Raw genomic sequence first — 15,494 nt, 5'->3', positions numbered from 1 at the left:
GAGAAAAAATAATTGATTTCAAGGAAGGTCTCGTCATTATAAAATGCAGGTGTTTATTTTCATTTTTGTAGTAATCCCTAACGGAATGGAAGGACAGATGCAGTGTTTTTTTCCTAAGGGGGTCCAAAACAACTAAAAAAAAATCTAACTTATAATTTTCACAGGCACATAAAAGAATGCAAGACAAAGAAATGAACGAAAACTGTCCAAAAATGAAGTTTCCGTTGACTACTGTAGCGATCTTGCTTTATAAATTATGATGTAGGTCTAATTTTATAACACTTAAGGCAATAACAATTACTTTTTGAATTAATGAAGTCATTCATATTCACATTTTTCTATGTGCCATTTTAGCGACCAGCTAGTTTTGCATTATTAGCGATGAGATCTTGGCAACAATGTGGCTAATTTAATCAATCAGAGATATTCCCATAAATAAAACAAATAGCTAGCCCTAAAATTTCTAAATATCAATTAATAATAAATGCCTATTTTTATGAGAACTTTTATGAGAAAATTGATAAATTGGCAGGCGATAAAATAACCCTTTATACGGTACATTCTTCATGTCTCTATTATGGAGTAATTTTCTTGCATTCTTTTCAAAGAAATCATAGACAATACTACGCTTTTTTTATGATCCAACATCCAAAGTTGTAACAAATTAATTTGACTAACAAATAACTTTGAGTTTGCGAGAAAACTTCATCTGAAAATGTCAGGCAGTATGACGTCATTGTTATAGCCAATTGCTCTTATTCTTTTAATCCGTGTCTGTGGGATAAAATAAAAATTACAAGGCGAAACCAAAAATTCATAATCCCATTCTGCATCCTTCAATAGAAATAAAAGCATCAGATTTTAAAACGTTATCCCACAAATTTACAGATTGACGCATTTTTTGAATAAACATCCCACATCACTTTTTTTGGTCGCTAATCTCTGATAATCGAACAAAATTTGGGGAAAAAAACTTGAATAACACTTATCCAAAGCCCTCAATACACCCCTTTTACTAATCCTTACCCCTATTTGCAAGATTTAATGCTCACCCTTACTCTTGCCCTGTAGCCTAGGGTTAAGGAAAGGGTTATAGTTAAGTTTAGGGTGATGGTTGAAGCCAGGATAGGAGTTATCCGGTCATTACCTAAAAAGCTCAGTTAATAACCAAACTATGAAACGTGCTTCCTTGTTCTTATTTCACGATGAACTGTCAGATGTTTTTATTAACAAAATGTTTGTAGCACCTAGCCCACAGACTGTCCGACCATGACTATCCCTCTCCCCGATCCATACCCCATCCAAAAAAGTGATAAATAGTACAAAAAATAAGGGAAACTTACAATGATTAATAGAACCTTCAGTAGACATATATTAGAAAGAAAAATTATTTGATATAAAATATAATTTTACTGTGAAAATGATTGCACACATTCACCGATTTTACAGAAAATAAAAAAAAAATAATTCTGAACAAGAACCAAGCTCATCGTAAAACATGTTATGTTTAACGACGATCTAATTGAGTGTTAAAATGCCCCTTAATTAAGGTTTAATTTCAGCTGATAGCGCGAGCAGCAAATTTAAATCTTTAACATCTAACAATTAAAGATCGGTCAAGGCATGACCCTATATGATAGATCGTATGTGATACATTCATATCTCTGGCCCCTTCCATCATAAATCTTCCTGTTAAATTTATATTCTTTGGAACTTTGTCAGCTGGAGAATGTTATACATGGAAAATTAGGTAAGTTTTCAATTGCTCAAAATTTGCATATGTGTTATTTTTCCATTTTAGGAAATCATACAAAGTTTGATCCGGGCATTTTCACCCAACCGTATTTAAAATTATCCTTTCTTCATAATGATAATATACATTTTTTGCTTAGGTAATTTTGTACTTATACAAAACTCATGGTTTAAGGTAGCACACTACATTAAAAAATAACATACTGTATGGAAAGCCGTAGGGAAAAATACAGAACACAAACGATTCTTCTTCCCAGTAAGTAATATGTAGGGCGATATCCACTTTGTATTCTGAATGCAGAGAGGAATTGAATTTGAAAATCCATCTACATCTATTGTAAGTCAATATATACTTAGTTCAACATTGCAATTGCACCAAACTTTGCGCTGTTACTTTGTAATTTTAAATGGTACGTATATTTGAAAAAAAAGAAGTCCAAGCTTTGATTATTCAACACCAGAATTTATGTCTCCCAGTTGATTTGATTCACAAGAACATGTGTGCGAACGACCAATTTCTAACCAAACGCAGGCTACTGACAAATAAGTTGATGTAACAAAGGTATCAATCACAATCGAATTAAGTTAAATTTCGAAAATTTTATGGTCATAAAATTGATTATGAAATATACTTGATGCTAACTAATATGTGTTCCTTTTTCGAAAATTTTCTGATTAGACAAACATTATTACAAGTTAATTTGTGCACCAATGACTTCATCATTAAAACTTTGCACCGAGAGGAGTTTCATATTCCTTGAATGTGCATGTAATGTACACTGTCATATATTCTTGATATACGGAACTATATTTATATTGAACATGTTAAATTATTTATAAATTTTGCAGAAGGTGCCCCATGACAAGTATAGGTACATTTTCCGGAGGCTTGTATTAAGCTTTTAAACTTTATCGATCTTGATTCTTAAATGTGATTGCATTTTTTCCAGAGAGGAATCAAATACGTCATGATTAGGAAAAGACATGCTTTGTACTTAATGATGTTGTCCTTATTAGTTGGATTTGTTCTTGGAGTTTTGTACACTTCTTCCTTTTCCGGACTAATTATGACCAGAAAAGATTCATCATTATTACAAGTAAGTCACAAAGGAAAAAGTGATTCCAAATCTACCGAGAATCGTGATGCCACGAGACTAAGCACAATACTGACTAGGCCTGAATTCTGGGGAACTGTTATTACTAGAAGTGACACGGGTTGGCAAAAAATGGAGAAGTTTTGTGATCCATCGGCGAAATTCGTTCGTACCCAACTTCGTGGACCACAACAAACACCAATAAACGTGTATGCGCCACAGGAAGACAAGTGGGTTTCCGGAAATATCATTCGACGAGGAATATGGGAAGGCAAACTTGTTAAGAGAATTCACGATATACTGAAAAATGAACCGAAAGTAGTTTTTCTGGATATTGGTGCAAATGTGGGAGTCTTTTCACTGACTGTTGCCAAACTTGGTCGCTACGTCATAGCAGTTGATGCCCTTGATGGAAATGTCGCCCGTCTGTGTCGCTCCGTCCAGGATGGAAAGTTAGGAAGTCATATGACTATAATTCACAATGCATTGTCAAATCAAAGAGAAAAAGTGGCACTAGGATCTCATAAAAGAAATGTAGGTGGAACATATGTTAAAAGGAAAGAAAAATTATTAATTGATAGAGTAGGTCAAAACAAAATGGTAGTTAATGCTATTCTTTTGGACGACTTGTTAGAAATTTTCAATATTGAAAAGGCAGTCATCAAGATGGATGTTGAGATGTTTGAAGCCAATGTTTTAAAAGGTGCTGAAAAATTCTTTAAAGCTGTGCGGGTTGAGTATCTGCTAATGGAATTTGTGTCTCACAGAGGAAAGGAAAGTGGGGATTTTATAGTGGACTTTCTGAAAAATCATAGTTTAGTTTCTGAATATTCTGATAGTAACCATGCTACGTGGTCTGGCGAAGTTATGTTTAAAAGAGTGCCTTTATGATACCACATGAACACTAATATTATAAAATTCGCATCTGCAACTGAAAGGGGGACAAGGAGGCAAAATAAAAGACAGGGTAAAGAGTTTTGTTACAATTGATTTGGCAATACGAAAAAAAAAATATGGTGTGGAATGGAATATACTTCTGAACAAATTTGTCAATTACTATTTTCAAGCAACCTCTAGTAGAGAAATCTTTTGAATTGATATTTTTTTCTATTTAAGGGGGCCGACTGGGGTTTTCATTGCGCAATACTTCGCGCATCATAGTAAAATAAAGCGTATTTACTATTTTAAAGCAAGTATATTTATATAATTTATTAGAATTAACAAAATTAAGAAATCTCAAGTTAAAAAATCTAATTACGTTTTTAAATTACTGAATTTTTATTCCTTCGACATGCGCTCGGCACTTTGAAGTGAAAGTTGCAGGTCATTCGGATGAGACCTTAAAAACCGAGGCCTCGTGTCACGATTGGCGTTGGCACGATAAAGAACCCTCATTGTTCAATGGCCCTGAGTGCCGAGTAAAGGTCTAAATTTGAAGCCCTTCACCGGTATATGGTGACGTCTCTATATGAGTGAAAAATTCTCGAACGGGACGTAAAACAACATACGATACAACCAAAATAGGTCCAAAAATATATACCAATGCAGGAATCTATTTTTTGTTTTTAATCATCTGTCCTTAACTACTGAATCTAATAATGCAGCATTGCACCATTTGCCTCAACGTCTGTTCCTCCACGGTACCAACGTCATCCGTTTTTGCACTACATTTCAAAATAGATAAACACCCGGACTTTTAAATTAAGTCTGGCAATGAACCATTCCTTCTACTTAGAGAAAGACCCTCGAATTCACCTTGTTTACTGACACAGTAGCGCTAGCAAATTCAAATGTAAAGTCTATTGAGATACAATACTACAAAATGGCCGCCTCTTAGGAAAGGGGCTAACCGTAATTCGTGATTTTCCGTTGGTTGTCGTCAATTCCTTAATGATGTAGTTTACATTCGTATTCAAATTGTAAGTCACAATCAGATAGCCTCCGGAATCAAAACAGCTCCCTCGACTCTTGATAGCAATTGTAGAAATTCGAAATTATGTTCCTCAGACTTTGAAAAAATGTTTCTTTCGTGTTTGTTTCAAGTTGTTAGAATCCAATCTGGCTAAAACTGGTTTAAAATGGACGAAGCTTTAATACTATGACTTGTTCACACGGAGAGTTTAATTCAAATTAAACCTAAGTTACTACAAATTAGATTTGAACCGCGTTCACACGGGGAATTTAATGCGAATTATTTTAATTTACTGCGCATTGAACTACTTCGCATTAGCTCCTTTTGAACGCTAAGCAAATCTTTTTCGAATTAAATTTTGACTCATGTGTAATGGCAAAATAAAGTTACGCGCCATGTGTCGCTGGTCAGATACAGGTACTTATGCTATTTTTGAATGGAAACCAATGGAAAATCATGTACATCGCTAAAATGTGTATAGACAATATGGCTTTACGTCAAATGGATCTGCTCTGCATAATGTGACATGATTTGCAAATGACGTCATAATGGCATGACTGAAAAGCCTTTCTGTGGAAATAAAACTTTAATCCGCATTTAATTACTTAGCATTAGCTGTCGTGTGAACGCAATTTAATTCACATCAGTTAATGCCCTGTTCCCACGGAGAGTTTAATTCGCAGTAAATTAATGCGAAGTAAAACAATGCAAATAAACTAATGCAAATTAAATTGCGGTCACACGACAGCTAATGCAAGTAAATAAACTATTGCGAATTAAAATTTTATTTAAACAGTAAGGCTATTCAGTGAGGCTATTATGACGTCATTTTCAAATCACGTCACCTTATGTGGAACAGATCCATTTGACATTGTCTGCACACATTTCTGTGATTAACATAATTTTCCTTTGTTTTTCATTAAAAAAAAATAGCATAAATACTTATATCTAACTACCGACAAATGGCATGTAACTTTAATTTGTCATTACGCATGCGTCAAAATTTAATTCGAATTAGCTTCGCTTAGCGTTCACACGGTGCTAATGTGAAGTAATTTAATGTGCAGTAAACTAATTGGAATTAAAATAATTCGCATTAAATTCTCTGCGTGAACTCGGTTGAAATTTAATTCGCAGTAATTCACGTTTAATTCGAATTAAACTCTCCGTGTAAAAAAGGGCATAAGTTCGCAATATTTTACTTCGCATTGATTTACTGCGAATTAAACCCTCCGTGTGAACAGGGCATTAAATGATGTTTTCTTTGAAAATAAGTCATTTTATTGATATCTTTTAAAATATAGCGGAGGCGCTCGTAATTAAACAAAAAAGTAGATTTTTGAACTTAAGTCTTGTAATATAGAAATTTTGATTGAAAATATGTGCATAAAACGCAGTTGCGACCTTTTACTCATATTCGAAAATTAATCATATGTTTATAAGTAAGACCATCTTTAAATTTCCCATTTGTCTGTTTACCCTCTCCCGCCCAACTTACTAAAAATGCACCGACTTAAACCTTTTCCCTAACCCCAAGAAACGATTATGTTTATGCATTCCTGTATTTCTCATCCCGTATACACCTAATTAATTTTATATTCAGGAGTTTTTTTTTTTCCCTTACATTTTTATCATTGGACGGGAGAGGGAAATCAAATATTGTTTTGAAGATTTTGAAGCCCTAACTGTTGTTTTATTTCTTAAAAAAAATACACCGGACATACAAGCACGATCGAGGCTGACATGATATCAAGTTATTGGAGACATTTTTCGTTCTGCGTTGAATTTCCTCGACATCACTCACGATATTGTTAAGTTAGAATTGTGTTCTGCATTTGTAATTAAGTTTTGGATGAAAATAATTTAGTTAATATCAGACGTAACCTATATTCGACCTCGATTTAGAACCCTAGTATTTTGATTCTTACTTTGTAAAAAACAAGTAATCAGGCCAGGAATGATTTGTAAATACTCTAGACTGAATGATCGGAATTATCAACTTACAGATTCAGATGATGAAAAATTTCTCCTGTAGGTGACCGCGATTCCATTCATGTTCATAAGATAACTATCACGACAGATCTTAAGAACTGTCTAAGTTCTAAGACCGTTCACGTAGCTCAGTCAGTAGAGCGCTCGCTCCGTGATCGGGAGGTCGTGAGCTCGAATCTCGGCCGCGACTGATCTAAGTCGATAAAAAATGGGTAGCAACTGTTCCTTCGCCAAGCGCTAGGCACTTTGAAGTGAAAGTTGCGGGTCCTTCGGATGAGACCTTAAAAACTGAGGCCCCGTGTATCGGCAGGCGTTGGCACGATAAAGATCTCTCACTGCTCACTGAGTGCCGAGTAAAGGACAAAATTTGTAGAAAGTGTTTTTTTAATGAATGTGACCATTGCTTCCTCTCATTTATAAGGATATGAATAACCACTGGATAGTGCTGACCGCACGGATGTTTCTGATTTGGGGCAAAGAAAAATAATCGAAAGCAATGTTGAATGAAATATTCGTAACTTGATAATCAGAACTATGTATTAGATAATCGACTTTGTAGTGTAATTATCTATTAATCATCCCCCTTTATTCAATGAAAAAGCGTGTTTTTAAAGAACAACTTAATCTACAAACATTGTAAATTTTCTTCTGTTTTAGCTTTCAGAACTCTTGTTCAATCCAGTTGTACATGTACTTGTTTACAATAAGATTTTTTCATACCAATTATGCTCAAATACATCTATAAAACACCATCCTGTGCTTCCGTGAGAACGTTGATAAATACTTTGGAATAAATTCAAAACATATGCAAAAAAGAATGCGTTCGTTGTTTTGCTATCAATAAAAATAGCATAAATAGAAAATTACTTATATATATATATATATATATATATATATATATATATATATATATATATATATATATTGCACTTAGGTGCACAGAACCAGTTATCATTGTTATTTGTGTCGTCATGTCCATGGCCAACGTAATTGTTGCTTAATGAAACACCAAACATGTATATTGCATTGCCTCTTTCATAAATTACAAAGTCAGATACGAAAATCATCTGTGTAAAATTAATTGTAGTTGAAAGTGAAGTATTTTTTAACACACAAACTATCTGGGCAATCCTCCATTTGTACTATAGAAACGGATTCATTTCACACAAATAGGGATATGCAGCTGAAGATACTTTATCAAACCATTGGAACCCTCTGTCTGCTCTGGCTCTCTTGCGCGGCTGATCAAGGTCACATTTTGGTTCCCTATTGTTCCAGAAGTTGAAAGTTATCTCAGTATCGTCTTCAAAAACCCAGATGCAACTTGTATTAAACAGCTTTCCTTGAAGCCAAACGTCCAAAGTGAGATCGCCGTAAAACTCTGTGTTGGTTTTTGGGAAAATAAAAGAAAAATGGAAAAGATATACAAATAAATAACAGTAACAACAAAAATATCAGGAATGAAACACATTATCTCAAGCAATGGACAATGCCTTTGTTAATCATGGACATTTGTGAACATTTTAAATACTTATCATATTCAGTATTTGTTTTGAAATATTGACTCATTCTGATCCGATTATTTTGATTTTGCTACATATGTACAGGTATATGAAAATATAAGACCAATACAATAAAAAGAACGCAATATCGTTACTGAGAGTAGATTAATAACAATGTGTTTATCTAATTATGCATTCAATTGTTGTTGATTAGTTGAGTATCGTTTAAAGCTTTGAAAATATCTTTTCTGAGGTTTCAACATATATAAAGAAGGTGATATTACATGTACATGTAGTTCCTATCAGTTGGATTGTTTAATATCTGATTTATCAAAATATCGAGAGAAAAAAATTCTTACCAATATATTTCAAGATGAATTCATTTTTGCTCTGAGAGTTAATTTTGATGAGGTCACCCCCTTCTGATCGACAATCCGATAGAGCTGAGCTATAATTGACAGTGGTGATTTCATACCGCAAACAAGCCACCTCGGAGCCATTGAAAAACAACTTGTAATTCTCAATGCATGGCTCTGCAAAAACATCAAAAAAGAAATTATCTTTAGTAAATTCTGCAATTAAAATGATATAGTCAGGCTTTTCATTTGCTAATATTTTTTCATGTGATAAGATGCAAAACATTTTCATAGGACTGATGAAAAATTAAGATATGATTAAAACGATAGGAAATGCTTACTCTTGCACAACCCCTATCCAAGCTCTAATAATGGTAGAGGTCCGTATTTGGTCTGTTGACAATTAATAATATAATTTGGACTTTTGAGCATGATTGCCCTTTTTCTTCATATCTCTCTTAATAGGAAATCTGTTGAAAATGGTATTTAAAAAAAACAAATAGGTTTTCATTTTTTGCTTAAGTTATAAATATTGGATAGTTTAATTGATTGATTGGACGTTATTTTGCATACCGTTCGAGTATTTTTCACTCATAAAGAGACGTCACCATGTACCGGTGAAGGGCCTCGGTTTTTAAGGTCTCATTCGAAAGACCCGCAACTTTCACTTCAGGAACAATTGCTACCTATTTTTTTATTGACTTAGGTCAGTCGAGACTATGATTCTAAAATACGTCCTTCCGATCACGGAGCGAGCGCTCTACCGACAGAGCAACCTTGACGGTTAATAAAAATTGGATGCATGGAATGGAATCTAATTTTTGAAAGATGCAATTATCAAATTCTTTTAACTAAATAAAAGACTGTGATTTTTTTTTTTCTAATATTCAATTTTTTCTCTTTATTTTTCTTTGAACATATTTCATTATGTAACAATTTAATTCTGGTTATAACATTCTGGATCAAAAATTACTTTATATCGTAGAAATTGGGTTGCCTACGTCAAAAACGTGTCGATCCACCTGACGTTACATTCAAATTTTGTACTATTTATAGTTATTTTTAAGGGCAATCATTTTTTCTAACACAATAAAAATTAAATTATAATTAATGATATTAATAGCTACCCAATTTATACGGTATAAATTGGATAGCTATAAAATTCATTCCTTAAATAAAACATAAATGGATTGGGCAGCAGGCAGTGCCTATATAAGCCCTCGCCACAGTAATAAAGTTCATTTAGATTATACATATGATAATACTACATACAGTTAATATACATATCATAAATAAGTTTTGGTTCAAATAAAGGTGATAGGAAATTGAGCAGAAAAAAGAAGGGAAACACGAATGATTACCGGTTTTTATAAGAAAAAAAATGAAGGATTTTTTTAAATGTAACTTTAAACTCTAGATCATTTGATGAATGTTCAAAGCTTTGTCTAAAAATCTCAAATGTTTTCGTCTTCCAAGGTCCAAATAAATACAAGCTGAGCTAAGTATGTTTTGAAGGACAAAGCCTCGAACTGTTAACAAGCTATTGCTTATTTATAACTAAATCAATATTTTATATTTGAAGTTTTGGTATTCTCTCGAAACACGAAGTCAAGCTATAAAAACATTTGCAATTAGTAGATTTTTATTATGTAACTTCAAAAACTACATTGTTTGATGAATACCCAAAGCTTTGTCTTTAAATCTGAAACATTTTTGTCTTCCAAGACCCAAATTTATACAATTTTAGTTCAGCACAGGGGAGAAATGCTAATTGCTTATCTCTTCGCTTACAGTTGTATATACTGCAGACTACTTTAATACGTTTATTCACTATGAGCCTTTGATGCTGTACTATCCCCGAGGCATATCTGGTCTGATTATATCCATAAATTTTAAACAATCAATGATTACAAGGTAGGGTTTTTACCTCATGCACTTTTACACAAAGCACATTTATGGAAAGTACAAATAAATGCAAACACTTATTACATCTATAAGGATAACATGTAATTTACACAATCAAAATACATGTTAAAAGGGCTAGAACTACAAACCATCGATATGTGCCTCATCCCAAAAATAAATTGATAAGGTTTTCCTAATGACAGTGTAGACTTTAAGCTTTTAATTACCGTTTTCTTTTTTTTTTTCTTTTTTTTTCTGAGATATCTTTTATGCTTTTTCATAGAAAACTGTATCGAATGGCATTGTTTTGATTTACCAGAGGAACACTATTTTTAATTTGTACATGTAACGTAATGTCGTCACCTTACATTGTAATGTCGTAAAATACTATTGCAATTATATAAACACATTTATGAGCCATTCTCTGTAATAACTTTTATACAGGACCTGTGGTACACATAGTCTCAGAATTTCTCGAAATCCCTCTACCAAAAAGTCTTTGATACCTTTAACTCAAATCAGGAAAAAAATAGTTCCTATGTTTCCTGTCAACATGCCTTTAAGTGAAAAAAGTGCATTTTTCAACATGTTCCGAGTCCCGTAGTTAACGTTTGCAGCAATGCAGACAAATGGCATTGACTCTTTCCAAAAGTTAACACTATGTCTTAATGCATGATAACCATAATTTGGAAATCCATTATTATACTTAACCATGGAGACACAGTAATCAAAAGTAACAATTTCTTTCATTTTCTTTATATACTCATATACATGTACTAAGAAAATAGGTTGAAATGCAACAAAACAACAGAGAGAAAGATTCTTGCAGAAGTGTGATATTTCTTATCAATTGTAGTGTTTCTAATTCCGCAAAGGGATTTTGCTCGTACCCTCTGTACTTTTTAATTTGTTTCTATCTTTTTAATGAACACATTTCTATATAAGTGGTGATCAATTTTAAAGCATATAAGTTGTCCTCATTTCCACAATTAAAAAATCTAATTTAATTCTTAAAATAGAACATTGCTATTACATTTTGTTTTCTTGGATACGTAGGCAATACCCTTGTTTCTGGATCCCCAAAATTCCTTTTATTGATTGCTTGATGCATGAAACTTTCACAAAGGGTTAATATTGCTAAAAGTTATCAAAATTGAACATCTCCTCTTCTTAGTAACCATAGCTATAAGTTTTATTTTCTTCATCAAACTTTCTAAAAATATTATATTAAACTTTAGTTCTACCAGAACAGTTCAATTCAAAATGAGTCAAATAAAATGTTTCTTAATTGAAAGTTTTGAAGTTATTTTTTCTGTCTTGATTTGGGAAATTTCTTCCTAAAGCAAGAAAAACTTATCACATAAAATCACTTATACGCTGTTTCCATGCTTGCACCCCCATGAAGCAATTAATATTAATTTTTCTGATTTTTTTGCAGTAGCCTAGTGGTAGGCTGCTCGCTTCGTGATCTTGATGCCATCTTAATGATGAAATAGACAAGTATCTTATCAGCATCATGATCAGGTTACCAATATATCATAAAAAGCAGATATATGTTGGTGTTGATTTCAAATTGAAGTTAAGTCGATAACTGCGCCAGAGGGTAAGATTGCATTATATTCTAGACCTATATCACATAAAAGTAATCTGTGTCTCCAATGTTGGTTAGCCTTCAACAGTATCTAAATATTTCTGTTCACACGACCGCTGCAATATTTCTAGTCATGTAATTAAGTATCTTGTACTACAGACTTGTGACGCAAAATACCCTTTTCTCTCAAAAAATAAAGTCTGGAGAGCATTATATGACTAAATAGGAAAGCGACTGCAAAAACGATATTGACTATAAAATTTGACATCTATTGCGTTATTGCCAGAACCTTTTCGTATCGGAAATCTAAGTCTGTCAAATATCTATTTTTATACATAAAACAAAAACAAACAAACAAACAAAAACAAACAAACAAACAAACATACAAACAACCCCCTCCCCACTTTTTTACATTTAGGTCACATCAACATGGTGTAATGCTAACCATGTATTAAATGAATCAAAAGCTTCGGTTTCCTACAGACGACAGAATCTCTCCACAGCTGCTAGCGGTAATTACATTATCGTGTATGCAGACATATTAAGACATCAAAAGTCAATAAGCCTTATATGAAAGTTTGGCTGGATTCCGACATATTCTCATGATTTTCAATCGATGCTGAATTCTGGAATCAAATTAAGTTTTTCAATTATGTGCTGTAAGAGAAATAATCAAATGTTTTCATAGTCCAGAAATCCAGATTCAAAAAATATCAGCTCAAGGAAATTGAATAAAGGCGCCTTTTTTAGCCTATTTTGTTTTACATGAAACAACAGAGTATTATGTGTTTATTCACATCTTCATAATTATAATAATTTTATCATTAAACTTTTTTTTTAAAATTTACATTCAATTGTTTATTCCATATGTTCCATTCCCTAATTAAAAGACACCATAGAGTATGACATGTGTTTCATATTGGGATGTTGTACTAGAGAAAGATGGAAAATTAACAACACTTTATCATAAACTAGATTACTTCAATTTTTGATACCTTAGCTTTGTTTACCTTTATTTAGCATTTTACATAGCTGGATATTTCCAAGGACACTTTCTGGTCTGCTTGATTTTATTTTATTTTTTTTTATTATACAACAGGAATTTTGAGCATGCTTACTGTCCGACATCTCATCTATTAAAATGAGATAATTACAAAAGAAGGTAGATTACTTCTATTCTTCACATTTCAGTGCTTGAGAGCAGGCTTGATTTATACTTTCTTGAGGGGTTAAAATATATTAGTATTATCATATAAAAGTTATGTAATTCGTTCTTTTCTTTTCAAATAATAAAAAAAAAACAGCTAAGTTTGAAAGTTATGACGAGCCGCATATATAGGGACATTTAGTTCGTCATTTATTTTTTTTTTACTGTTGATCAGGGTGGTTTTACTAAAATAAACCCAGTTGTTTACAAACTATTCCTGTGAAGGTATTTTCAAATGGTTTAAGGACAGTCCACGTGTTCTTCAAAAATATATTTTCCCCCACGAATTTGTGATTGGTGTATTTGCTCACAAAAAAGTAAGGTACATAACCAGACATTTGTTCAAGATATCAGAGGGTGGTGTTTACTATATAATCTTTCTGAAAATCACTCGAATTTCCATTTTTTTTTTTTTCAAAATTGTGTATAATTTTTTAAAGACATTTTGATCACGATATAAAATAAAATAATAAGAAATAAAGAGACAAAAGAGATTCAAAAACAAACATTCGAAGAAATATATCGTCAGATCGTACTTGAAAACATTAAGTTTGTTTGATTAAGTAATAAATCAATGAATTGAAATTCATTGATTATATCTCTGAGAAGAGACAAAGAATATTTTAATAGATTTCGAAAATAAGAAATAGAAGTTGAATTCTCAAAATTCATTACGTCAACAAATTCATTTTTGTGATTTTTCCGAATAGGAAAATAATTTACTACTAGATATTTTGAATTGACATTCAAAATCAATATTCTTGTGAATTTCGAAGATTTAATTATGTGAAATATTTTAATTCATTAATCATTTATCATTTATATAACTAATTGAAGTTTAATAGCTATATAAATCCTAAGAAAACCTCTTTTTTTATTCTCAAAAATAAAGAAATGAAAAGAATGATGTATTGGGTGAATTAAGTCTATTAAATTTCTTTTTCTTAAAGAATTCTACTCTCATCGCTTCAAAAAACATTTTCTAAATTATTTCAAATTTTTAAAATAATTTTCAACTGAATATTTCAATGGTGGTTGATGAACATCAGCATGTTTAAGACTTATAAAGCTGTTCTACCTGGTAAAGGTGTATAACCTATAATACTGCTTCCAGAACTATTTGTCAGGTTCATCGTAATACCAGGAAACGCACATCCACAGCAAATGCATGTCTTATTTTCCTTTCTCCAGATTCGAGGACCAGGATATTTACATGTAGACATACATTCCAGTACGCAATGCTGAACCGAGAAAGCTGGAAAACCTTCCGAACACTCGGTAAATTTTTTTTCTTTTGATGTAATGAAAGTCTGTTCCCTTATCATGCCCGCTATAGTTTTGATGCATATACAAAGTACCAGAAGAAACTCCATTACTGTAATTACAGGGGAGGACATCAAGTGTCGCAGCTTCATCTGCCGTTTCTATATTGAAAATCTTCGCGTAAATCAATTCATGTCTAACATTAATTAGAGTCGATATGTACGAGGGATATCAGTAGAAACTGATATTTTATCGACCCTTTCTTTCAACATAATTTCGCTAATAAGAAAAAATAATTAAAGTCTTTGATTTTTACCTAAGAGAGACAGAGAGAGTGAGAAAGCAATTCTTTGTCTTTAGAAGAACGCATTTTGATTTATCTTTGAATCTGATGCATGTAATTGCTTTTAATTGATAGTCTATGAAATATAAATGTACCCTTTTTCTAGCCTTGTAAAACATCTTTTTGTACATTACGAATCATTAAGCATCGTTTTGTATAACGTATGATTCTTACCTTGGCTTAGGTTTGTCATTGACTATTTGTAGCCCAAAGCATTTCGTCCCTGAAATTCAATTTTTTATTGCAAAATGTTCATTCAGCATTTTGTACAAAAATATACAATACAAACAAAAATTATCTGCATCTTCCAGTGGTATCTGCATACATGTCTTCATTTTCTTTACTTTTTGCATAAACTATGATTTTGTCATAATTTTTTATGCATTTTTTGGATTAATAATATCAGGTTAATGGAGGTTGCACGTATAGTTCTTGAAGAATTGGAATACTAGTATTATAAATGTTGTACAAATTTCTACCGGTCTTATTGATGAAAAGCGTATATATTTATGAGTTTCAAAAACATTCAAGGTTATTAATGCTTATATCTTTATTCCTGGAAAGCTGCCTTAAAAGC

At 32.2% G+C, this 15,494-nt stretch overlaps 2 protein-coding genes across 2 annotated transcripts; one reads left to right on the top strand and one right to left on the bottom strand.

Annotated features, from left to right (window-relative positions):
• Positions 1–2,720: 2,720 nt before the first annotated feature.
• Positions 2,721–3,737, top strand: LOC133188198 (uncharacterized). Its single transcript, XM_061323578.1, has one exon. The coding sequence runs from the start codon at positions 2,721–2,723 to the stop codon at positions 3,735–3,737; it is 1,017 nt and encodes a 338-aa protein (XP_061179562.1).
• Positions 3,738–7,702: 3,965 nt separating this feature from the next.
• Positions 7,703–14,631, bottom strand: LOC133188971 (macrophage mannose receptor 1-like). The gene is made up of 3 exons (XM_061324433.1): positions 14,390–14,631; positions 8,612–8,785; positions 7,703–8,131 (listed from the first exon to the last, which is right to left on the bottom strand). The coding sequence occupies exons 1-3, from the start codon at positions 14,532–14,534 to the stop codon at positions 7,893–7,895; spliced, it is 558 nt and encodes a 185-aa protein (XP_061180417.1). The 5' UTR covers positions 14,535–14,631; the 3' UTR covers positions 7,703–7,892.
• Positions 14,632–15,494: the final 863 nt, after the last annotated feature.

This window comes from Saccostrea echinata, unplaced genomic scaffold, assembly GCF_033153115.1.
Source record: "Saccostrea echinata isolate AGI-Se365-2 ecotype Australia unplaced genomic scaffold, CSIRO_AGI_Sech_v1 ptg000016l, whole genome shotgun sequence".
Lineage (NCBI taxonomy): Eukaryota > Metazoa > Mollusca > Bivalvia > Ostreida > Ostreidae > Saccostrea > Saccostrea echinata.
This window is presented reverse-complemented; position numbering and strand designations above follow the sequence as displayed.

Bases quoted from the DNA above. Each gene is read 5' to 3' on its own strand.
- LOC133188198 (XM_061323578.1), top strand. From the start codon at position 2,721: ATGATTAGGAAAAGACATGCTTTGTACTTAATGATGTTGTCCTTATTA.
- LOC133188971 (XM_061324433.1), bottom strand. From the start codon at position 14,534: ATGTCTACATGTAAATATCCTGGTCCTCGAATCTGGAGAAAGGAAAAT. The intron at 8,786-14,389 runs GTAGAACAGCTT...ATGTTTTTGCAG, and splicing joins AGGTTATACACCTTTACCAG to AGCCATGCATTGAGAATTAC. The intron at 8,132-8,611 runs GTAAGAATTTTT...AAACCAACACAG, and splicing joins ATTCATCTTGAAATATATTG to AGTTTTACGGCGATCTCACT.